The 26,473-nt window shown below is 37.3% G+C and overlaps 2 protein-coding genes across 4 annotated transcripts in view; both read right to left on the bottom strand.

Annotated features, from left to right (window-relative positions):
- Positions 1-26,473, bottom strand: part of LOC108103060 (putative neural-cadherin 2) — a 72,763-nt gene that overhangs the window by 12,225 nt on the left and 34,065 nt on the right. For 2 of the 3 annotated variants that reach the window (XM_017208388.2, XM_017208390.2), the window contains exons 2-7: positions 15,207-15,350; positions 10,396-10,511; positions 8,927-9,091; positions 6,200-6,337; positions 2,748-3,168; positions 1,262-2,170 (exon numbers count right to left, since the gene is read on the bottom strand). In XM_017208388.2, coding sequence (XP_017063877.2) covers positions 1,262-2,170; positions 2,748-3,168; positions 6,200-6,337; positions 8,927-9,091; positions 10,396-10,511; positions 15,207-15,350 — 1,893 coding nt within the window. Of the gene's footprint in view, positions 1-1,261; positions 2,171-2,747; positions 3,169-6,199; positions 6,338-8,926; positions 9,092-10,395; positions 10,512-15,206; positions 15,351-22,177; positions 22,643-26,473 lie in introns of all 3 variants that reach the window. The other variant, XM_017208389.2, reaches the window with a different exon arrangement.
- LOC108103061 (akirin) lies at positions 11,350-12,373 on the bottom strand. Its single transcript, XM_017208391.1, has one exon. It carries the CDS (start codon positions 12,195-12,197, stop codon positions 11,667-11,669), a length of 531 nt encoding a protein of 176 aa, XP_017063880.1. The 5' UTR covers positions 12,198-12,373; the 3' UTR covers positions 11,350-11,666.

Below are 26,473 nucleotides of genomic sequence, written 5' to 3' on the forward strand. Positions count from 1 at the left end.
AGTTGACCATGTCCGGTCGGCTTTTGTTTTCATTGCGATTTGGTGTTTTCCTTTCATGGGTTTTCCCTAAGGTTCGAGTATATTCACAAAACCACTGATTTTCCATGGCAATACAGTTTTTGGTATTTCTTGTATCTTCAAAATGTAAATCAAATATTCTCTGAAATGAAAATTACGTATGAAATGTAAAAGCTTTTTCCTCTTTTATTTGTCGTTTTGCATTTTTCATTTTGTTGGAATTTTGTTTCACTTTTTTAGTTTGCAATATTAGGTTGTATCTAAAATAAAAATTAAGTTTTTAAATTTTTTCGGATAATAATTAAATTAAATACCTAAGTGTATACCACGGAGCACCTTCGAAAAGAAGTAAATTTTCAATCTTGGTTTTGCATTTTTTTCTCTGCTCTCCTCTTTTGTAAAATGGAAATTGCTTTACAGTTTTTGTGTAGCCATTGTTGGGAGTTATTTGAAACAAAAACCCCGGACAAAAAATCCTTAAAAAGGAAAACTTTCGAGTGGACCCCAATAAAATCGATCAAATGAAAGAAAATTTGAGGTGTCACTTGAATGCTGTCGCTGACATTGACAGCAAGTTTTTCAATTTTCTGGACCAGTTTTTCTGCCTTGCCAGTTTGAATTTCAGGGCACATTTATCTTTTGTATTTGTGTGTCTCTCTGTTTTAGGGACCATCCTCATTGATGTGTTTTTATCACTCTCTGCTCCTCTTTTTTTGTTTAAGGTTTTCTGCCGTCCTGACACGTGTTTGAGTTTCAAGTATCTCCACAATAAACGAATTGACCCCCAGGCCTTTGGGTTATCAACGTTAATAATTGATTTTCAAATGCCGAATTAATTATTTCACAATAAACAAATGCAGACTAAAATGCATAAATAAGTAAAAAATTAGTTCGCTTGATATTAATTTGCATAATAACTTAAATGAGATGCGTAATTGGTATAAATTGCTGCAACATATCTCATTGAATACATTTTTAATCAAGCTAATGCATTAAATATGTTCAGCATTTTATATATTATCATTTTTCCAAGTGCTCGCGAATTTTTCTCATTATGTTTTTTATTTTGGCGCCAATATGACAGATGTTGGGCTTAGTGAGCGTTTAAACATTTTTTGCAACGTTAATTATGCAAAGCGGTTTGCCCTCGGTTGTATTAGATACACGTGTTTATGTTTGCGATTAACATTTAACTATTTTTCATTCCCTATTTATTCCTAATTTAAGAATATTATATACTTACTGCGATCATATTCCACCTTAAAGCCTGCCCTTATTTCATCGCTGGCCAAGGGATCCAATCGAAATGTGAAGGGTCCTCCATTGCCCCGTTGCCTATCATCTGCATCCTTGGCTGCCACTTCCAGTATCTTTTTACCAGATACATTCTCTGGCAAAGTTGGCTTATAGTCCTGGGCAAACGTCGGAGCATTATCATTGACATCCTTAACTATAACGGTTAGAGTTGCAGTGGCAGTTCGAGCAGGGCTGCCGTCATCGATAGCTAAAATCTGAATATGATGCCGATCCATGGTTTCTCTATCCAAAGGTCTCTGTATGCTGACAGCTCCTTTGTCACTTATGGCAAACTGTCTTTTACGATTTGTGGAGCGAACAATTTTGTAAAGTACTGTGGAATGACCTCCTTGATCGGCATCGGTGGCCTTAAATTGCTCGAGAATAGTTCCCACTTTCGTATCCTCGTAGATGGAGACTTCTATGTGCTCCCGGTCGAATTTGGGCACATTATCGTTGATATCTCGAAGTTTTACCACCACCCACGAATACGCCACATGATACTTATCACTGCTATTTGGTCCATCATCGCCTTTATCGTTGACCTGTATGCGAAACCGGAATCCACTGCTTTGTAGCGGATCCTCGTAGTCCAGTGGCTGTATGATTTTCAGTGAGCCCGTTCCATCGGCATTCCGCACCATCGCAAATTTGTCCGCCCCGAAACCACTATTCGGCACCACTTTGTATTGGAACGTGTTCGTTTCGTCCTCGTCCTGAACGGTAACCGTGAGAATGGGCGTTTCTGGGATGTAAGTGCCATTCGTTTCGTCCACCTCCGTGAACCACTCGTCCTTGGTGAACTGCGGTGGCATGTCGTTGAGGTCCTTGACGCGAATCGAGGCGGTCCCGGTCCCTGCAAAATTGGTCAGTAAACAGAACAAACAGGGTGCATCAGATGGGCGTCGATTACGTACAGAAGCAGTGTGAGAAATTGGAGGAATGACTGGCTGGAAACTGGTATCTATTCATATTTTTGATAAGTTGGCTGTCCCAAAAATAAATATGTTCACTCATGAACAAATTTGTTTTTATGGTAAAGAGGAATTTTGTTTTATGTTGGTCGTTATTTCTAAGAGTGGTAGAGATTTTAATATAGCTATATTTTTCAATCTTAATTTATTTAAGTTTTCTATAAAATATTCCTTTTTATTTTTACAAAACGAATTAAATATTTTCGTGGTCATAAACTATATTTAAATATAATTTTATTATTATTTGCTTGGTTTAAAAGAAAACCTCAAAGCTAAATATATTTCTAACTTCAGACATCTCAAGGCAATCAGGTATGGTTAAGCGAATCAAGATATTAATACCGTCTTCTGGGAATTCCTCTGAAGCGTTATTAACACCCACAGGCACAGTCCCAGCTAGACAAACAATCTGGCTGATTGAGTTCAGGCCCTTGACCCAGATGAATTTATAACACTCACCTTTCAGACCACCACCATCCATGGCCACCACCTGGATCGAGTAGTCGGGCGTTCGCTCCCTGTCCAGACAGCAGACCGCTGTTTTGATGAGGCCCGTCTCCGGCTCGATTTCAAAGATGGGCGCCCCTGTCTCCTCTTCGATGACGTTCTTCTCAATCGAGTAGATGAGCTTGGCATTGGTGCTCTCGTTGGGATCATCGTAGTCGACGGCAGACATGGTCATCACTGAGCTGCCGGCTGTTCCGTTTTCGGTGACATTGCCAAAGTAGATGCCCTGCGGAAACTGTGGTGCATTGTCGTTGATGTCCTTCAGATTAACCTGGATGTCCGCATATCCGACCAGGCCCTCGCCGCCCTCGTCTTGTGCGAATACTGTGAAGCGCCACTGTGGCCTGCCATTGGGCTGATCTCGGTCCAGGGGCTGCGGATTCACAGTTACACATGAAGCATTAATTTATTCAGATTTTATTTAAAAATAATTTTCAATTTTGGGACAGGATTGCAATATATAAATGTTCATTTTTATATAAACTGTAAATTTAAAAAAAAACCTTTCATGGGCCTTTCATTTATACACAAAAGTTTCTCTAAGTGCAAGAAAGGGATTTGATTTGGCAGCTGTTTGTTTGTTTGCAAATTATTTTATGCCCCTTGGTAAATTGTAACTGAGACTGAGTCGGAGACCCTGGAAACCCTTGAGCCGTTGGCCATTGATTGTTGTTTGTTTCTAACCTGGCTTTGATGGCTTTGGGTTGGTAGGTGGTCTTACATACACAAGTCTGTTATTAGATTTCTCATTAAATGAGTTATCCACACGAAATTGCATTGCCAATGACAAAATAAAAGCCATCCATTCGATTGAAATGTCCTCCAGTATTCTATGGCTGTGTTTTGTTTGTTTTTGTGTGAGTTGCCAATGTGTTGGCCCTGTCAACCTTTTGGTCTTGGCCTGGCTCTGGCCCCTATTCAAATTACCCTTAAACATTGCTTGCTCAGCTAATGCGTATAGTGTATATATACTCTCAAACCTTAACGAAATGTATTCAATGTGTTGGTATCTGTGGTTGGTCTGAAGGACAATTTGCTTTTACGATGAATTAATTCTGAAGTCTTATTGAAGTAAATGAAAGCTAAGTCTTGTATTTATTGTAAAGACACGAGAAATGTATTGTTTCGGCTAAAAATGTTCTTTGTAAGAGAATATTTAAGTGGTCAAGAAACTCAGGGAATTTGAATTCTAAGATAAAAATGAGTTCACCTTAATAGCTAGTAATGTTTTGTTGTCTTACTCTATTCACTGCCTTTGTGGCATTAAATATTATGCTCTACATATACCGCTAGGTGTTTATTTATTTCATTCTCTAATTAATCACTTATTCAAATAATTAAATAAATCTCTTACTATGTTTTTCATGTCTTTGAGACTTATTTCGTTGTGACCCAGATAGCGCGTTTTATTTAAAACCATTTTTTAGCAGCCTACCAGATAACCAATTTGATAGCCAATCACTCAGCTGTCGGCAAATAAACTTTAAAGCCCAGTTCGCTCAATTAAAACGGGTTAAAAAAATGGCTTCATTGCCACGTGACACGTAATGCAATCGCAATTACAAATTAAATGCCGTCAGGCAGCCGGCAAGTGGCATCCGCCAAACGAAGGAGTCCCCGACCTCAGAATCCTCTGAACTCTTTTTTTCAAAACCCCATTTCCTCGCCTGATTTTACACACAATTTTATGCCAGGCAACCGCGCACCAATAACGAACGACGAACGTCATTTACATGTGGTTGGTTGTAGAGCGTCAAAACCACAAATGCCACATGCTGTCGCTGGAACCACCCACTGCCACACAGCTCCCAACGCCCATTGACTCACACCACGTTCACTCACTTTTAACCCTATCGCATCAGCAAACTGCCCTATCCGCCAGCAATAAAACAAATAAAGCAAACCGCCAGCGGCAACATTTGAACATTTTATGCAGAATGCGAATCGGAGTGGGGCTTTCCGAAGGCTCGAACTTTGAAGTGAAAGGTTCGGGAATGTCCACTAGTGTTGACAACTATTTTCCAGATAAATTCTATACTATTTTGGGTCCTAAACAATGTTATAAAAATTTGAAATTCTGTGGCTTAATCTAAAGACTAGAATTAAAAAGATATATTCTTGACGTTTATGAAAAACTTAAATTTAAAATTAAAAGTCATTACTAGCTCTAACTTACGTTCCCTGATAATTGTATACAAATATAAATTTTCAAGTATTTGACTATTTCAAGTTATTTTATAATAATGTAAATTTTAAGTTTAAGTATTTAAAAAGAATATTTATTTCTTTACTTTTATTTGCCTCAATATAAATAGGTTCTTTAGCCATGTAACTAATATTGCATTTAGCTCCCCTATTGTAATCCATAGTTAGCAACACTAATTTCCACTCGCTCGCTTTACTGACACTTTGACTCGTTAGTTTTTATGGACTTTGTCTGAAATTAATTGGAGTCTATGTATCTGACAACCGACGGTGGCAGTTTTTTGCATCTAAATGACGTTATTTTTTGTTTGCCTCATGTACCAATGGGTGTGGTATTTGCCAGTGTGTGTGTGTGTGTGGTTTGACACAGTTTTAAATTAATCATACGCCACCGAACCGCGTGGAAAGCTTTACAATTTACAAAAGTCGCGAAATCGAGGGTGGTAAGGGATGACAGCAATCAGGAGCCGACAAAAAGTGTTAAATATTGAACACGTTTTCAAGTTCTTCCGGTTATGAAAAGAATGCCGCAGTGTCAAAAAGGTTAAAAGCGCTGTCAAGTCAGTTAACGCTTTTTGTTAACATTTAGTTTGTTGGTTAAAGTAGTTCTTATAAAAAAATTTACAAAGTGTGAAAAATATTACTGAATTTACTTTAATAATCTATATTTTACCTTTACTTGATCACTCCTTTTATTTGAATATATTTTTCACGGCCTATAAAATATATGTCCCTGCCTTAACTCATTCAAAGACTCTCTTTTCGATGGGAAAGTTGGGAAGGTTATTTTACCCGCATAAATTCAGTGTAGACCCATTTCCATAACACTGTGACCCTCTCATTTTTTCAACTGTTCACTCGTCACACAATATAAACTGCGCCATTGTTTGAGCATAAACTGTGGCTCAATTGTGAACGGCCAAAGCGAAAGCCCCTCTGTCAAAAAATAGCCCCCCGGGGCTTATAGAGTACCTACTGCGCCCCCAGTTGGACTACAAACGAAAAAGTTATTTTCCTGTTTTTGTTCCTCTTTTCATTTTTTGTGAAGTTGAATTGAGCGCCATTTGCACGGCTTGCTGTTAAGGGGGCAGTCGCGAATTTTTAACTGGCATTCATTACGCTCCTTTTACGAGGGGTCTCGAAATTGGAATCTGTTTAAAAGCGCCGAAAGGTGAACAGAGTCTCGCGCCCTCACTTACCTTGAGTACAAAAATATCGCCCGTCGTGCGATTTATATCAAATTTACTATTCGCTGGATTATCAGGGTCGATGCCCTGGCCAGTCAGGAAATATACAATATTTATTGGTCTATCTACATCGCCGTCGGTGGCTGTGACCTGCAATGGAAAATGGAAAAGCAAACGGTTAGTAACAAAAACTGCATTATTCGGTGGAGGATAAGGATTCAGGTTCAGGTTCTGATTCAGTGGAAAACTGGACGCTGCTTACAATATTGGAGGCTATAAATCAAATATGCAAATGAGCCAAATGCTTTAAATGTCCAATAAAGGGCAACGTGATTGTCGAAATGGGTAAAAATGCGGTAGGAAGGGCGCTGAAAAATCTGGACGGTGGGCGTGGTTGGTATTTTTCCTTTCTACCCGCCAGATTGCTTGTAAATTTATGCTTCGATTTTTTGCTCTCCTATTTTTTGCATATTTTATTTCGGCCTTCTTGGGATGGCCACAAAATATTTTCATACAAAAAACCAAGGAAAGAAATGCTAATATTACAGAGATTTATGTAATTATTCAATCGGATTCCGTTTTTTTCATTTATTTCATTGTTTTATTTTTGTTTTGTTTATTTTGTGTTTGTGATTGGTAAATTAAATCAGCATTTAGGAGCATTTTCTTGGAATCTTTGATCATAGCCAAGACTGTTATCGAGTTTGATTGGCTAAATGGAAGGCTTTGGCAATTGAATAAAATGAAATAAATGAAGTACTATTGAGGAGTTCTCTTAATCTGCAACAACATAAAAATACTTGAAAAATATTTAAAAATGTTTTAAGTTTCTTGGTAAAAGGAATTATAAGTGAGTGCTGAAATTTCCCTTCAAGGTTTGCATGCTGGATGAAAGCTTACGAATTCTTTTAATCGCTACTTAACAAGTAACAATGCAAAAACAATGATTGATATATTTTATTATTAGGCTCCTAACTTATCCTACTCCTCATCGCTGCATACTAAGTTAACCACCCCTAAGACAAAGTTACTTGCAAATCAAAGTGACGAGAGTACAGTCTTTAAACAGTTGTCTTGCCAATTAAAAGCAATAATTGCCTTGTTCAGTTTGTTTCTATATCACCTCTCTCCCTATCTCTTTGCATCCTTTCATAGGATAAACGTGAAGTATCAGTGTGTAGATTGTCAGTGCAAAGTGACAAAGGTTCTGTGGAAACAAAACGAGTTATGCATGTGTCTTGCTTGTGTGCAACCCATTTTCTATTATAATGAAAGAAAAGCGAGATTCAGTTGACAATTACAGGCAAACTTGTAGCAATATCCTCTGGGTCCTTGGTCCTTTAAATCATCGTCACGTGTTAAGTGCCTGCCATTTCCACCCATACCCATTCTCAACAGCCATCCGTTGCACATTCACAATGCGACAATTTACGTTAAATGTTGAACACAATTTGATATGACAAAAGAGTTGTCTACGTGCCATCATTGTGCCCATTATTATTGCCCCGCCCATTTCGCAGGCGGAAGCGAGCCTTCGAGCTGCGTATGTGCCATTGTCCTTTCGCCAGAATACTCACACACATAATCGTACATACATGCCTGGCTTTAAATGCCTTTGCCATCCAAACCCACCTACAGAGTCCTGCCAAGTCCTGCGCTTTACATTAAAAAAAATATTTGCATTTAATTTTTGAAGCAGGGAAATCAATTTGGGTCCAAAGGTGTTGGCAACAGCAAACGCATTCCATTCACCTTGTATCTGTATGAATGAGGCATGTATATATGGATATATATTTATGGGACATAAATGGGACCCGCCGTGACAATGCTCCTCCGGTCGCACTTTGGCCTGCCATAAATGTGTAATTAAAAATTCGCCTTGTTTTTGCATCGTTTCTTGTTTATTGGTTGCGGGCACCACCGCTGAGCTGTGCAATTTTAATTTGTATTTAATGTTTAAAAAATAAGTTGGCCTTAATGGAATGCTCTTTAAATTAATTGAAGGTGAATCAAATAAGTCAGAGGCTTTTCGTAAACATATATAAAATGTGTTAATGATTAAAAATTTAATTCCTGCTAATTTTTTTCTTTGATCGTTTAATCTTGATTATAAGACCTTCTTTTCAACATTTACAACCTAGAAATGACAGTTTTCTTAATGCGCCCGTTAAAGTGTATTCAAATGTTGATGTGGTCATAAAATCGGCTTTCTCTACGATGGTCTTGATGTTGGTAAATGATGGCATAAATAAAAGTATATATACTTATATGAGGCTTTTTCTTACATATATGCATGTATGTATGCGTACTCATGATGATGTATGTATTGGCGTTTGTGTACGCATTTTACTGCCGTTGCGAAACTATCACGTTATTATTAATGAATGAGTATTTATTTATATTTACGGCTGAATGGCTCCACCCGAGCGAAGAACTTTTCTGCCAACTGTTTCCCACTTTTCCTCGATTTTTCTCATTTTTGCCGTCACTATACGTTCGGCACTTGAGTTTCCCAGCCTGTTATGTGTCTGCCTTCGGCCTGCTTTACCCGCTTTTTTATTGTTAAGTTTTTGGCTTTTTATGCAAATTACGTGTATTGTATGTATTGTTTTTGGCTCGTGTTTATCTTTTTCGATGTGCATGCCGCTGCTGGTATCAATATTTAAATTGTTGTAAAGCCAATAAGGCGATATATGTTGCCCTGAAAAGTAGGCAAAAATTTTTAAACGCGAAACTAACCTGCAGAATGCGTTTGGGCAGATTGCGATCGTCTTCTTCGGTGATTTGTGTGCGATATGTTTGACGATCGAATACCGGTGGATTATCGTTGACATCGCGAACGTTGATCACAACGGTGGTGTAATTATTTTTGCGATTTCTGGTGGCCTCTAAGCGCAGTTCATACTGTAAAATAAAACGTAAAAACAATTATTAATTAGGTAAATAGGTAAAGTAAAATAATGCGTTTGTATATAATGTCTTTCAGCTGTCTCAAAACCACTGCAAAGGCAGAAAAGTGAATACAGAATGAAACTTTTAACGTAATCTGGCAAAAGCGTTTGGAAATTTCAAAATTCATTTATGAATATTTCCATCGGAAGTTTCAGAGAAATTTAAAAATAGACAATGCCATTAGCAAAGGAGATTTATTCTGGCCTGACGTTTTTAATGCGCCTGATGCGGACGAGGCTGCCATAGTCCAGTCGCAATTTGAACAACAAAAGCCAAATTCGCATGAATGGTCAGTGAAACTTTTTTCCACGGGTAGAACAGAACAGAGTGGAAAAAAGAAGAGCTAAATACGAAATTGGCAACACATGTTCCGGCTGCTGTGGCTTGTTGTTTTGGCCGTTGTGGCACTGCCAGTGCTTGTTGCATGGCTGGGCATTGACAGCTACACGGATTTCCAGTCCTGTGGGGGTGCCAAAACAAGTTGCGTATAGGTGATGACTACGCGGTGCAGGAAGTTGGTGGATTTCTACATATATTTCTTCCTTGCACACAGAAAAAAAAATTTCGAAAAATGGATTTAACAGGCTTATCATATTTAAAAGATGAATATAGTAAATATATAAATAGTTTTCATAAAATAAAATAACTCTACATTTAAAGAAATTTATTAATCTGCTTCCCTCTGTGACGGCTAATAATTTTTGGTTATATTTGTATTGTTTTTTTCTAAGTGATATGGTTGTGCGTTGCCAATCACGTTAAAAATGCGCATTGGGATATGTAACGACAGCTGTAGCTGTCTATATATCCCCTGTACCCCTCTAGTTCTCTGAGATGGAAATGCTTTCTGCTTGTAAGCGAATTTTCTCTTTTTTTTCGGATTAATTTTTTTATACGCCTCGACTTGCCCGGTCGAAAGTTTTGCCAAACCCCCCAAAAGTTTTGCATAGTTTTACATATTTCCCTTTTTTTGTTGTTCATCGCCAAAGCAGAAAAATATATAAATTATGCATGCAGCAGAAAGTTAGGTCCCAGTATAAAAAATAGGACCAAGAAAAATGTACATCAACTTGTAGACACACAAAGAAACAGAAGGCTGTAGATAAATAATTTAAAAATCTTTAAAAACGCTTTTCAGAACCTATCTAATTATTCTTCTTTACTTGAATATTAATTTGTGTTAATTATAAAAACGCTTCCAATACTTTAAGTCCCATACTTTAACATTTTCTTCTTCAGACCTGTCGACTACTTACCCTTGGCCGAGTTTCGTAGTCAAGTGGACTTGCCACGTAAATGACACCGGTGGTGTTTTGTACGGCGAAGGCATTGCCTATGTTACCGCCTGTGATCTGGTATCGAATATTCGTCGCTGAAATGATACAATAAGAGTATGACGGTTATAAAACGATTTCATTTAACTCAAAGGAGGAAAATCACCCGGCTTTGCTTAATAAAAATGAATCCACTTTCAGGTCATTAAGAATTAAAACGAAGCTGAAAAGGATTTTCATTTCAAAAAGCTGAGTCCATGTCACTTTAATTGCTGGGAATATTAGTGCATATTATTGAATTTGATATATAAGCAGTATTTATTTATAATTAGCTTAAACTAAGAGCTAACATATGGCTATTTCGCAATTAATCAATAAGTTTTCACATTTCCGATTTTTGAACAGATTTATTAATGTTTAAATTTCCTAAAAGGAAAAGGAAAACTTGGCCCAGCAACCCAAGTTCGAAAAAAAACAAAGTCAAAGAGTGAAAAATAAAACAGCAGCCAAGTAGGCAGAAAAAATAATTAAGTTCATTAAAAAACATTCTGCACCCATGGGAGAGAGGACAAGGACATGGCCCGAATGTTTCAAGAGAATGCCAGGCAGAACAAGATGCCATATAATTTACTTATTTCATGTTTAAACAGCCTGCGAAAATGTTGTCTTCACTGGCGGAATATGGAAATGCTCTCATATGTAACAACCAGGACACGTCTGAAGGGAAAAGCGTTTGGGGAAAGTGGGTTAGGGTTGGAAAGGGTAGAGAACAGGGGGCTGATGTTGCCACATTGTCTGTGCATTTATGCGGAAATGTGAAAGGCAAACATTAGCGTAAATTAGCGACGCGTAAATCGCTTAACCTGCTCGACTAGCTGAGTATGGAAGGGGGACTGGTTGAGCAGGATGCCAGGCAGCTTGCGTTTTGAGGCATTAAAACTTGGCCACATTTGGCTTTTGCTGTTTGTGGGCCTTAACAGCTTTATGCACAATTAAGGAATTACTTAGAGAGCTGAACGAAAAGTTTCTGAAAGCTTTTCAATGTTTTAATCTGATTTTTTAATTAATTTTTAATAATCATGAACTCTGGTGATTGTGGGAAAGGTAAAATATGATAGCGTAGTACAAAGCAAACTCCATTTTTATTAAATACTACCATTTTTATCCTCACACACTTTTTATTAACAATAATTTTCAAAAAAGAAAGATCAAGCCTTCGAATATAACAAGAATAATGAAAACAATTTGTTTAACTATGTCAAATAACTAAAACTATTCGCACTTTCACGAAGCATTTGATCGTGAGTGAACTTGATGAATGTATCGTATTGTTCTGTCAGTTTCTGGGTTAAGTCTCTTTCAAATTCCTGTTTTACTCGATCCTCGCATTTCTTCATCATATCGCAGCAAATGGACTTCAGTTGCTCAAAAGTAAACATATTTTGATTATCCCTAGCTACTATCTTTGTCTTTACGATTTCGGCTGCTCGAGTATCTTCGTCAAAATCAGTGGAATCGGAATCGTGCAGTATGGGCAAATCTTTCAAAAAGTCGCTTGGAACCTTTGGTTTCTGGTCCTTCTTAATATCCTTTTCCTGGAACTGATGTTTTGCTCGTTTTGCTGGAGAAGAATCCTGGAAATAGTCTCCGAAAGCTTGGGAGCGCTTTAAGGATACACCTGGTAACTTTCTTAATTTATTTTTTTCTTTCTTTCTTTTTGCGGTAGATGTAAAAGGCGAATCGTCATCGGAACTTAAAGATCTCTTCAGGGTTATACAATTCATGGCTGTACTCGTAATATACGTATTATTTTTGAATTGAAATATGACTGATATATAATTTTTGGCTTGTTCACTTTGACTTTGAAAAGTAAACTGACCATATTCAAGGAAATTAAATCAAACATTGTGCTACGCCTGCTATGCGATGTCAGTGGAGTAACATTGAAAGCTTAAATATTTATTTGCTATTGGTTTTCAGGTATAATCATGCAACCAAATATCCAATACTTCTGCAGCATCCCTCGGATAAAGTATTTATTTTATATTCTTTTTCCATTTAAATTTACTGCTCTACGCGAGCAGAAACCTATAAAATGTACTCTAGTCTAAATATCTATTTATTCTTGTTTTTTTTTTGAGTGGTTTTTTACATGCAGACAATAACAACAACAGGGACATTAAGAGTAGCTCAGGCGAGTCGTGTTAAGTAGTCCCCAGTCTTAGACAATGACGTTTACAATTTACGATGTCATGACGCCATTTTTAAATCACTGATAATGATAATAAATTAATATACAGACACCAGGGACCCAGGCACACATGGGAGCAGCCAAGGCAGTAAAAATATCCCTCCCTGTTGTCTGTGTACTTATTTAGCATGAAAAGTCATTTTAAAAAGCGGAGGGAAAAACATTCTTGTTTTTTTTTTGCCCTGGTCTTAGATTTTTCTAGGTCTTTGCGTGCTCTTTTTTTCAGTTTTTTCTTCTTATTTGAAGGTTGGAAGTGGCAGCTAAGTGTTTTTATGGCACACAGTGAAAGGTTGTCGGACTCCTTGTTTATTTCCCAGCCACCTTTTAGGTGGGTCTTTAAAATTGAGCTCTTAAAGTGAATCGGATTCCAGGCAAATAAATGAGCATCGTTTGCATCCGACTAAGTGGAACTTCTTTGAACTGGTTCGAATGTGACAACATTTGGCCAACACATGGCAACCACTCGGGCAAACTCATATAAATAATCTTTTCGCTCATAAATTCGCAATGTGGCACGCAATGGCACAAAAGTTTTACAGCTCCATTCGTATTTCAAAGTAGACGCAAGCATGGCAACCCAAGGAATCGCATAAAAGATTTGTCCTGACCCTGTTTCGTTAGTCTCAGCCTTCAATTCATATTCTATGCGACTCGACTCACACATAGCACTGAAATCCTCTCCCTTCGTCGAGTAGTTCAAAATTTTCGTGTGCCCATTTATTTTTCCGTTTGTCGGCTCCATTTTCTTTTTTCTAGGAGGATTACACTGGCCAATGTTTTATTTCTAGTACGCTTTTGGCTAAGTTTTTATATTAGAAGTTTTTGCCAATAGATTGAATTAGTATAAATAAATCTGCTTAAGTAATTAATAATTAATTGACCAATTAAAGAAAATGTATTTCATTGTAAATTGTACTAAAAAAAAGAATTTTATTCGTTTAAATAAAAACTAGTTTTTGTAGCACTGTGTTATTGTTGTGAGAGCTGCTCTGCTTTTTTCCAATTCGGGTTAATGCTTTTTTCGCAGTCGTCGCGCCGGCGACAACAAGGACTCTGAGCTTTCTCGGATGTCCTTTGCGAGCTGTTGCTGCTGGGGAGACTGAGCCAAGAAAGACAAGAAAGTTCTACCCGCAAGTTTGGTGCTCCCATTGCTTGCGAAAAAGTTGTTAAACGCTTTCAATGAGATTTTGAATGTTTTTCGTGCTGCAAATCGTATCTGCCGCAGACGCAGAAGAACTTTCTCCTTTTCCCTTGCTGTATTAACAATAATAATTTCCGCTTGGGAATCAATAGACAGATATACAAATACGCATATTAGATGCTCACTTGCCCTCCATTTGTGTTTGTCTTTGTATTTTATGGATTTATGCATGACTACGAGCTGTATCTTTGGCAACAATGAGCCTGTCTTTGTTAATATTTCGTAAATATTTGCGGTACATGGCCGATGTCTAATAATATTTGACAATGGCTGCACACATCCACATACATTGCGATGTATGAGTATTAAAATAAATAAATGTTGTAAATGTCTATTATGACCGCGTGGAAGGGCAAAATATTCTGCTTTAATATTTATGCATAACTTTGCTATGGCTCCATAAGGGAAATTGCCAAATTGGTTTTTTCTAAATGTTTATGACATCCTATACGTATATTTCTTGTGATATAATTTTTTGTGCTTTATGGAAGGAAGTCATAGGATTCATGACTCAAATTGACTGAGAATGTCGTTGTCGCATGACTTGACAAAAATCAAGTAAGCAATTATTCTCCCATGACATTGATATTGCTCTTACGCAAGTTGGCAAACTGAAAAGGTAAATTAATTCCGGATTTTAGTTATGTATGAAGAAAGTCCGTATTGTTTACTACGAATTTCTGGTCTATTTTATTTTAGTTTCTTTTATGACTCATTGACTCATTTCTTCTGGGATGTCAACAGAAAGATTTCACAGTTCACAAAGCAACTTAATTGTAGCAATTTATGTGATGTAATCTGAGCAGAACAAATCAATTTAAAATTCACAAAGAAATGGTTGCTAAGAAAAGATGCTGTTTATTATTTATTTAATGTTTTTAATATGCTTATGAATAGGCAAGTATCTTATATATTTTGTTAAGTTCAAAATGTAATGCAAATATAAAAAGTCTGTTACTATTCAAAATAACTAAGCTTTAAATAAATTAGTAAATGTTTTGCAGTTAATTGCTCAAACAATTCTTGCATATTTAACGCCAGAGTTCACTGACATCCTTGATGGATTCAGTCCCTGGAGCAGCTGTCTACATCTTAATATCTTTCAAATGCAAATCATTGCCCATGACTTGAACACATACTCGTTGGACAATTACAATTAAAGACACACTTAATTAAATCAATTGTTAATTTATGCAATATATATTCTTTTGCTCGAGCGATTAAGTACGAACATCCTTTGCTCAAGCTGAAATCCAATTTAATAGAAGGACAAAATCACATTAAACTAGATGAAGGGATGGTTTATTGTTTATGTGTGCTGTTGCTGGGCTTGTTACTCACACTCATTGTGATCCTTGGCGTTGACAGTGAGGACAGTGCTCTGCAAGTCGGCACTTTCATCGATTTCAGTCTCGTACAGAAATCTATCGAAATATGGTGGTGAATCGTTTTTGTCGGCAATACCAATGCGTACAAATTTTGTAACTGCAAATGAGAAAAAAGAAGGCAAGCCATGATATAGATACTCGTACTATAAAAATAGATTCGTTGGTTGCATGCTCTTAGTGTATGAAATGCCAATAAGCAGCATTAATTATGGCAAATTTATTGATTGACAAATTGTGCGCGTGCCTCCTTTGCGGTCGAGGAAGTCGTAAACTTATTCGTTTATGTTCAAAACGTGGCAGGCATAAAAGAGGCGAATTTACCACATATATCCCAGACTTAACTATACACAGAGAGAATCAAACTTAAGCCATAAATACAGATAAAATTAAAAGTTAATATTAAAAATTATTAACTTAAAATTATAAGCAATCACAAAAAAATAATTTAAATTTCTTATATTTAAAGTACAGCTTGTAGTTTTTGATTTTAAATATATTTTTGGATACATACAGCTTTACATTTCCAAAATTCAGCTTAGCCTGTTACTAACATGTTAGCCCTTTACTGAACCAGACAAAGCCTTCACCCAAATAGACTGAACTATAAGAATATGCAACTGCACAACCGAAAGCCAACGAAAATCAGACTACAATCTACTCAAAGTGAAAAGTTTGTGTCCCCCTTTTTCAGTCGAAAGCAAAATAAGTTTTCACAAAGTGCACAGCGTATTGGAGGTTTTTCCGGCTCTCCCTTAGCAAAATGCAGCGACGTTTGTTTGCCTCGTTTTATTTGCTTATTCCCTGCTAATGTCTTACCAAACAAAACTTTCTGGATAGTTGTGTAGTTTAGTTTTCGGAACGGGAACGTGCGTTAATGAGTTTTATTCGAGCAGGGGAGCTCAAGGCAAATACGGATGCGAATTGCACTTCACAAATAAGCGTGGATTTTTGCAATCCCCTTAGCGAAAGTTTATAAACTTCTGTTGAGCTTGACAATTGTTTTCCGAAAAATATGAAATCCCACGAAAAGTTGTCCCATTAGCATAGGACTCTTTTCAACTTTTAAATTTTCCCTAAATAATTAAGTTCCATTTCATTCGACTGCCGAAATATTCTCAGAAACTTCTTTTGTCAACGTAACTAAAAAAGCATTTTAAAGGTTTAATTTTTCCCAGAGACAAAAACAGACTTGAAAGGTCCTTTGCCTTGTTTTTGTATCGGTTCCCACATGACGGAAGCAATAATCTGCTTTTACACGAAACACAAAAAGCTTCCACAACTTGGGCATAAATATAAGTACGATAAAATGTATATTTTCAACAAAAATAAATGTTCTTTAACGCTAGAGCAACGTTACCGAGGTTGGCAGTCACACATCATAAAAGAGCAGAGCTGCCGGGTAAAAGAGGAAGCATTAATATGGCCAGCGGGCGCTCGTTGCGTATACGTAATATTGAAAAGACGACAGTTGCTGGGGCAATCCTTTCGGCTGCAAAAGCATTTTATTAAATGCAGTCTCCAATCGTTTTAAAGCTGCTTGAATAATATCTCAATTTGACCAAGCAAAGAGTATAGTGAAATTTATTTATCTTGCATGTAAACAAAGTGCATATGTTGCCCGAGTCCTTGATATGTTTGGCTTATGTTTCTCAGTATTTTTTTTATTTCGGATTGTTTGGCAGATGACATAAATTGAAAATACAATTTTTGGTAGCCAAGCGAAAGTGTTGAACAAACTTTCAATATTTGACTTGGCTAAACACTGCCAATACATGGCAGAATCTGTTAAACTGTTTAATCAGTTTTTTCTTTGTTTGTAACTTAATTGAATTTTGCCAAAAGTTGCGTGCAAAGAAGAAGTTTTAGAAACTAATTAAATATTGGACAGGAATACGAAATGCAATGTGCTTTCACCCCTTTTTTTCGCTGATGTGTGTTAATGGCAAGGCTGCTTGAAGTTCTCCACTCGCACACATCATTCAGTCGTTTGAATGCTCAAGTCAAACTTGAAAATTCTTTTCATTGAAAAATGAAATGAAAAAACGGAATGAACTCCTCGCCTTTCAGGTCTTTCATACTCAAGTATGGGTTAAGACAAATAGAATCTAATTTAGAATTTAGCTCTTTGCTTTATTTAGTTTGCAGGTAAGTCTAGCACGTAATATGTTCCTTCTTTTGGCCCAGAAAAGGAAAGAAAATGAGAAATGAGCAAAATAAATACACATCCACACACACTCTTTATTTTCTGGAGCCAAACTCGTATAAATAAGACCCCAAATGGAAGGGAAGGCGAGTCGAGTGGAAAGCGTTTAGGAAGAAAACTCCAAGGACCTCAACGAATGTGTGTAGCTACAATATACTGAATAAATACAAATACACACGCAAACACGATGAGCAAACATAGCTGGCAGTTGAAATTGCATTTTTGTTCTGTTTTTCCCTTTCGCTCTCAGCTATCTTGACTTAATTTTTTGGCACTCTGGCATTATGGCAGGGTAAGCGGAAATCCTTGCTAGTGAATGGACTAAGTCATACTGAATGAAATCAAAGGTAAACAACATACGACCCAGAGAGTGTGGATAATCAAGTTCTTAAAGGAAACATGTTCATTTGGGCAGTTCTAGTGGATTCTATTTAACTAAATCATAGTTATATGTGAGCTTATTATGTTTTTTTTTACATATTAAGAAAGAAATTTCTAACATATACTCACAGGTTTAATAATCTTACCTATTACCATCTCTTCTTTCAATATTCCAAATTTACCTTAACACCCTGATGTACCCTGTAGAAAAGCGGTGCTTGCTGTTTGGCTAAAGTGGCTGCCTTCTTTTTTGTTGGTGTTAAATTGAGCAGCAAAGTGAACTGCGCCCGAGTCATCAGCCAGGCAGCATGCTCTTGCCTTTCCGCTTTTCCTTCCATTTTCCCCACCAGGTTTTTCCCCCACTCGTAAGAGGGGCAGTCAAAAGGGCTCACTTTAAACTATTAACGTGCAGTCAGAGGCGGTGCGGGCGGGGGGCGTGACTCGAGGGCAGTGGCAGGTGAGCTGCCGTCAGCTATTTATGGCCGCATAACTGGCACACTAACAAGCCCAGCCATGCCCCCTGCCCACCACCGCAGCCCACCTGCTGGTGAGCCATATGTCAGTCCATGAATGACTGGCAGCTGGCACTACTTTTATTTCTTTTTCTTTTCTTTTTTTTTTTGCTGCACGCCGTAAACATTTTTCTATTTTATATGCTGCTTTAGAATTCGTTTTTGTTGTTCCTATTTTTTTGCTTTTTTGTTCAGCAAAGCAAAATAAATAAAGGGGGGAAAAAAGGAAAATGTGTGCAAAGTGGCGTCAAATGTCAGAGCTGTTCAAATCAGCCATAGCAAACACACAGATACACAAACGCAGACTGGGTCGCAAAAGGCAGAGATAGTCAAAGTAGTTTTTGTGAGGCAACAAAAAAAAAAAATATAAAAAAAAGGAAGTTACATTTTCCAAAAGGCAACAAAGCGCATCACATTAAAACTGACAGGATGGTGGGGAAAAAAGTGCGGAGCCTGTCCCTTTGACAACTGAAAGCTGCAGGGTTTCCCTGGGTCTACATTATCCCACATTTGGGTGGCATTTTCGGACGCCTTCCCTTCGCCATAATATTTAATATTTGGTTTATGGTGGGATCAGTTTTCATGTTAAGTATATGAAATCAAAAATTGTGTTGTATTTTATTTTAATCGGATTAGCTGGGTGAAGAGGAAAATATTCAAGCGTTTAAAAAGGCACTCAAATTACTAATTGCTGCATTACATGAATTCCCATAATTTATTTATATAACAATATTTTTACACTACTTAATTTTATTTTCATTTGGAAAAATTTTGATTATAATGTGTAATTTTTAATTATATGCAAACCAACAAGCTAATACTGACCTTCAGAACTGCAAGGCCAATCAAATTTAATTTGGCTCCTAATAATTGCTTTAATAAGTTTGTAAAATAATTCCTAGAATAGAAATCGTTTAAATTTATGGAGATACAAATTTCTCAACTCATCGAAAATTCTGTTGACTTAACTCATTAAGTTTTAGCCACAAACTTCAAAGAATGTTCATATACAAAGCAAACCGAAATTGTCTTATTAGTCACCTCGGGCGGTATTTTATGCCCTTTGGCCTGATTTAGTTTGCTGGAAAATCTAGTTAAACAAATGCCTTCAAAGTTGTGCCGCAAATAAATAAATTACAAGTTTTAATTTGCTAATTAGTTTTCGACCGAAACGCTTGACAACAAAGCAAACAAACAGATAAATAAACAAATCCGAAAGCGTACAGGAGTGGAGTGCGAATAAATAACCATAATGTTTTTGTGGTCATGTTTTAATCCTCAAGGCGTTTAACAGGGCTTAGTTTACTCAAAAAACCCGCACACTATCGCCTAAAACAATGCCTAATAAATTGTCTGTAAGTTTATGATAATCTCATGTTATGTTTACTTATGTATTTTGGATTAAGTTTTCGCGTTAAGTTTTCTGTGTAATATGCAAAAAAGTTTTCGGTTATCCTAAGTAAAACAAATATTGACGGAAATCGATGGTGTGAGCGATGGGTGGTGGTGGAAACACCACCAAATTGTGCGTGTAAAAGTTATTATTAGTTTAGTGCGCCACGTGTTAGCGAGCGGAAGAGGAAGGATGTTAATGGCGCGTATGCTTAATATGTGGCAAAAGTTAAAACTGCCTGACAGTTTTTACACGCCCATTATGCTGGTGTTGATGTATGCAAAAAGCCAAGGGTTCTGCTTTTTGTTTCACTGGATTTGTCAGTTGAAGCATCCGCATAATGGCAACTCATTTGACTTCTGACATAACTGATTGGGGACGTGGGAGTTTTATAATTAGTTTCACCATTAATTTATTGCTGCGGTGTGCACACTCTGATCTTGCAAACAACTGCTGTTGACACTTGACATTCTCAAAAAAATACGTTCATAAATAATAATGTCCATTAAGTAATTAGTATATACAATATTTAATATTAATAAGTTAGAACTTTTCATTTTAATAACTACTAATTTATTATTTCGTTGGATTCCAACGCCAATATATTATTTACTTTTTTTTATCAAGCTTTTAAAATAAGCCATTTATTTTACACATCTGCTGATTAAGCGGAAAAACAACAAATCTCACAGGGAAAGAAGACCTTTTGTAGAGGCTGATCTTCCCGGGAAAAAGTACAATTAAATCCGTTTAATGAACTCGTTGAACCCCACGAAATTCAAATAATACCCTTTGGGCCCAGTCGGCCATGTATTCAATTCCCATTTTTTTGTATCCAGTAACGTGCAGCTCATTAACTTTGATGATGGCCAGCTCGAATTTTTTCGGGGCCTTTGGCTTGAGTCTCTTTGTTGGGCTGAAATTTCAATTAAAACCGGGTCCGAGAGAGTGCGGAATATTTGTATTCATTAGCCGGCTCGATGATGATGATTATCATCGTTACCCGCATCCGATGCCGGAAGTGACCTGCACTTCAGCTTTATCCCCTTGGCTTTTTCCCGAGTTAACCAACACAAAAAATTGTTAATTAAACTTATGAAATGTTTAGAAGAGGTTCATATTATATTTTGTTTTTTGCTCCGTACATTCCGAAGCGCATTAAAATTCCTGTGAGTTTCCTTTCAGGCCGGACTAATTAAAAAGTGTGCGCGGCGGACAGTGACAAACAAAGCGTCAAACAGCAAAACAAAATAATCTGTAAAAAAATTTGCTGGGAAAAACAAGGCAGACAGTATGCTGTACCGATATAAAAAAATATGGCGCTATTCTCAGGACCCTACCACAGCGTTGATGAGTTGACAAATATTTTGTCAGTCATAATGAGTTCTCGGGCAAGAAGACAAGGTGAGGTGGAGACCTTGTTTATGGGCCTCGTTCTCATCGCTTCCATTGCCGCTGTTCATTAACCAGCAGGATGGTCCACTGGCGTGTTAATTACGACCCACATCCGCCACGGGGGGTGGTTTTCGCACTGGGCTCTGATGACAGGGTTAAGAGTGGCACAAGACCAAAAGCCGCAATTAAAAAGCTGGGTTCGCGTAGAAATTGCAGTTTTATCAATTCAGCCATGTTGCGTATACGCCATGTGGGCGCTGTCATGGGTTTTAGGTTAAAATGGAAAGTCATCCTAATCAGAAATTAATTTAAAGTTTTGATCTAGTCTGGAAAGTTTCTATTAAAAGAATCTTGTTTAGCTGAAATTTAAGTTTTCAGGCAGTGCAAAGGTTTTAGTTGGTGAAAAGAAATCAACAAAAATTAAAACATATAAAGAAACAAATTTAAATAACTTTCCTTTTATTTTTGACTTAATTATTAATAAGAAACAAAGAAAGAAGAAGACCCAAAAAATAGGAAACAATTTACAAATCATTTCAAGGATAAATGAAGACAAAGATATAATTTCTGTTAGGTTAAAATAGTTCTCCCTGAGCTATTATCTCAAGTCCCAAGGATATCATACATAAAACTAAGCCCATTTACGTGTAAAAATATAAAATTTTTTTATTTCTGCCCATTTATCTACAAAAATGTCGGCTACATTCTTCATTACGCCAAAAGGAAATCAACTAAGAAAATTACGCTAGGAAGAGCCAGGAAACTTGAATGCATATTTAAAGTGAGGAGCAGCCACATCCTCTGAGGTGTCGTTAGCCAGGATCCCTCACGTACACACGTGTAGACTCAGATTCTCGGAGCCTTTCACTCTCGGCTCGCCAACAAATTACACTTCATGAAATTTTCACAAGACCATTTACATAAACATAACGACGCTGGGACGTACATATGAGCAAATAATCATATGCACTTCTAAGTAGCTACACACATTACGGTTACACTTACATTTACAGGGTATACAAATGGCGGTACACACTTACCCAAATAGGTGCTATTTGTCAAAACCCAAAAGATTTTTAATGGATCGACCATAACTACGCAGTTTTAATGACAGCGGAAGCTATTTCAGCGGCTGTAAGTGAACAAACTGCTGAAAGTCGCAAAGCGTTGAGCAATTAATTTACGTCGATTTTCGTTGCCAGGTGGTTTTGTTTTTCCTCCTTTTTTTGCCGCGACACCTTTCCGCAATTTCCTGTGATTAAAATGATAAGTTAAGCAGCTCCAGCCCACTATTCTCGAGCTTCCAGGCTTTGCCTTTGCCTTTGTTGATTTGCACTAGTTTTAATGAGTTGCTGTGGTGGCTGTTGCCTTTGAGGTATTTCTGCAATTTGCGCTGTGCACTTTTATGGCGTTCACATAAATCAAAACGCTGCGCGTTTTTCATAGTAGTTGGCATTAATATCTCGTGTACAACTCAAGCTATCATTTTTCACTCTGCGCTGGAGCTAGATGAAAAAAAATGATGCCATACAAAATATTTTACACAAATTAAACATTCACTTCGCGGCCTTCAACGAAAATATTTGAGTTTCTCATAGTTTTTTTTAGCGGAGTTTTTGAAGCTTTTTTGGCGGTTATTAAAATTGTTTGAATTTTGTCCTTGGCAGGGTAATTAAAATTGTTCGTTTATTTATGTTAGCAACAATGTCTCTAACACACACACAATTTCACCATCATCCCCATTGCCAACATAATCCCTAGCTATTAAAAGCTTGTGACATTGTCAAAAACTCTAAGCAAGCTTTTCGAGCAATTTCGGTCGTTTTTGTGGCCACTTAATTAGGTTTGGTTAACATAAAGTTTTGTTTCCCGAAAATATGCTAGTAACTTTTAATAATAGACAAGGTTTTGTGTGGTATAATATTAATAGAGTTATCTCAATTATATTTATGCGCTTGATAGGATTTTACTGGCATTTGATGGCTTGTAAGATTAGGTTATGATTGATTGACAGGGTTAAGTTTAGGCTGCGGTAAAAGATGATGTATTCAGTTATTACAATGCTTACCAGTTTGAATAAATTTTATATAGCTTTCATGAGAAGGGCAAGACTTATAAACTATATTTCAACCCTTACTTTGTTTTTAAGTTTATCTAATCTATGTACATTCACACACCCCTTAAAAATTTGTTCATTACTTTAATTACTTCTGTAGAGGCGCAGATTTGTTATACAGAGCTGTTGCCAAGGCTGTGTTCCAGTTTTGGATGAGCTTCAGGCAAGGTAGCGCCTAAATCTTAGCAATTAGAATTGCCAAACTTGCCTTGGAAATTCTCAAACGCTGCTCAAACAGTTGGCCATTAGCTAACTTGGACCCAGACCAAACAAAAGGCCGTCCAAGGCGGGCCAATTAACGCAGCTAAAGCTGGCCGAAATCCGCCCAAGGAGCTTTTTGGTCCTGGCCACAGCCTTGACCTTTATCCGGAGGCGTGGACAGGCTCCTAAATATTTAATTGTTTATGCTATAAGGGGTAATGGCGAAACCCCGTTGCCTCCTTTCGCCGTTGTGCCATTCGCCAAATGTTCTTTAACAATTTGGCCCACTTGGGAAGAGACTTTTAATGGACAGTTGGACGATGGAGAAGCATCCGCTTTTGCGTTGCCGAAACGATTAAAGCCAAGGCAAAGTAATTAGTGACTCAATTGCTTCGCTCTGGCGCTGAGTACCGCATACAAATAGCCTGTTTGGACTTTGATGGGTTATTGGTGGTTTTGTCATGAACCCGTAAGCCGGCACAAGCTGTCCAAATCAATTGCCAGCCAACTGACGTACTCAAATATGAATAAAAATGGAGTGAGATCACTGAAAGAAAATTGGGGAATATATTTCACAGTATACAATAATAAAAATTTTTTTTCCAAAAAAAAATTTGCAAAAGTATTGAAATTTTACTTTTTAACCAATTTTTAAAAATACATAACATTTACTTTATTTAGAATGGAATATAAATTAATCGCTTCTGTAGTTTCAGTTTGTTTCCATATGGAATACCCAGTATTTTCCTGATTTCAAAACGATTTGTTGAGCAGTGCTCCAGGGGGGAAAAAACGAGAATTGAGGTCAGGGAAATTAGCGTCAGGCTTGCCGGCTTTAAGTCATTTTGCCAGCTCTATAATCCGCCTTTCACGCAATTTATGCAAATTTATGCAAGAGCCAGCTCAAACGGCAGCTGCTGCCTTGCATCGGGACGGGAGATGGAAAATTTAAGTCGGCAAACAAGAATTTTTTCTTGTTTTCGGTCGGCTGTCTTATGCTTCTTTGCCTGCCAAAAAGTTAAACATGCTCATTTCTTAACTTTACTTTCAAACGGACCAAGGAAAAGAAAGCCTCAATGCAGCACAAATTTTGAAATTGCACTTTTCCGGCCCAAGATGAAGTCGACCAAGACCAGAAAAAAACAGAAAGGCGAAGAGGAAGTGGGTAAAACTGTTGCCCAGGCCCGGCGGAAATACAAAAGCATAAACTTTCCGGCCAAAACTAACCGCAGACTCTTCTGGGCGGCTGGGAAAAATGAGGAAGGAGAGTGGGATTCTACAGTTGAGTGTCCCGGGCCGACATTTGAAAGCGCCAAAATATAAAGCGCAAAATGTGGCGGAAGTTTAATGAATATAAACTTGCCTGATCCCACAAGTCGGTGGATATGGCGGGCAGGACGAAGAGGAAACAAGCCAAGTAAATTAGCCAAGTTCACTTGCAAGAAAATGGCAGAAAGAATGAAAGAAATGTGATACCTACCAAATGGAACTGGAATGACAAGTTTATGAGGACCACAGGAAATCAACTCTTTTATTTATGGAAAAAATTCAGCCACATCTGGTTGGCCACCTGCTGAGATGGGCAAAACGGCTGTCAGCAAAGTTTTAGTAAAGCGATTTCTTAAAGGATAAAATGCTGAACTTTAAAATTTAATAAAGTTGAGCAAAGTAGAATATATTTAAAAGTAAACTTTTATATACATTTTAAAACTTTTTATTTCCTATTCTAACGTTTAAAACCTTTTAAGTCAACTCAAAAATATTTTCAAAAGAAAATATAATTTTAACAAATTCAACAAAACTAAAATATTTGTTTCACAAAAAGCCAGGAAATCTCCCATGAGGAGTCCTAATCCAAGGAATTAGAAATGGTTTAAAGCAACGCCGAAGTGCATTTGCTTGTTGCAGTTGCCAACTTTCCCATACAATTAAATCTATCTACGCAGCTCTAGGGGATGATCTAAGGAATTAGTAGATGAAACTAAGGTCCCTAAGCGCCTTTGCATTCTGGGATCACCCGCTTCTTTTTGTATTTGTCTTTATTACTTTGGTTGTAACTGTTGTTCTTATTGTTGTTGTTGTTGTTGTTGTTGGTGGTGGTGGTGGTGGTGCTGCTGTCGAATGCTGTTTGTTGTTGCCCGAACAAATGGCAAAAGTTTTCGCTTTGTTTTCACAATTGTTGACGTGCAATTCAAATGAGTTAACAACGCAAAAAGTGAGTGACCCACATAGCCAACGCCAAAGCCAACATCTGGCGAACCAAACTAAAAAAAAGAGCGGAATAATAAAAAATAAAAAGCTATAAAACTGGAGGAAAAAAAACATATATATATATATATATATATATGTATATGAAAAAAAAAACATGAAAACTTGAAGTTGTAAAAACAGAGAAGCCAGAACAAGCAGGCAACATATGTATGTCCTTATTGTTGTTGACGCTGTTCACAGTTGCAGAACAACAAAGTGAATAAAGGCGCTTCGGAGATGGAAAAGTGCCCGGGCTGCGGGGAAACAATTATAACCAGCATTTCCCGGAAAACCCAGCAGATTGTTGCCTGTTGCAGACGAGCAGCCCTCCACTCAAGTGTTTGTGTGCTGTTGCCGAGAAATCCACAGCAAAATTGCATCCTAACAGCAACTTAGCAAACGCATCAAATGTGCTTAACAATTCAATTAGCGAGACATTGTAAGATGGATTCGATGTGATGGCGGGATTGGGCCAGTAAAACTCTGGAATACCATGGAAAAGTAGAACTTTAGCTCAAGTTTTCCTTTTGGCTGGCTGGCAAACAAATGAAGCACCAAATATGCGCACACGAAATAATCAATCGTCCCACGGCCAAGGAGAACTTAAATAAAATGTAATTAATTACAGCTTGTTTTCTTTGTTTTTTGGTGGAAAACTTGTGAAGTTTGCAGTTAGACCAACTCCCTCAGCATTCATTTAAGATGTAGAGCTGCATCCGAAGACATCCGACCGCAGGGAACAGGAAGCAGAAACTCTTGTTCAAATTGT

This window comes from Drosophila eugracilis, unplaced genomic scaffold (genome assembly GCF_018153835.1).
Source record: "Drosophila eugracilis isolate 14026-0451.02 unplaced genomic scaffold, ASM1815383v1 contig_1197, whole genome shotgun sequence".
Lineage (NCBI taxonomy): Eukaryota > Metazoa > Arthropoda > Insecta > Diptera > Drosophilidae > Drosophila > Drosophila eugracilis.

Coding starts and splice junctions, on each gene's coding strand:
- LOC108103061 (XM_017208391.1), bottom strand. CDS start 12,197: ATGAATTGTATAACCCTGAAGAGATCTTTAAGTTCCGATGACGATTCG.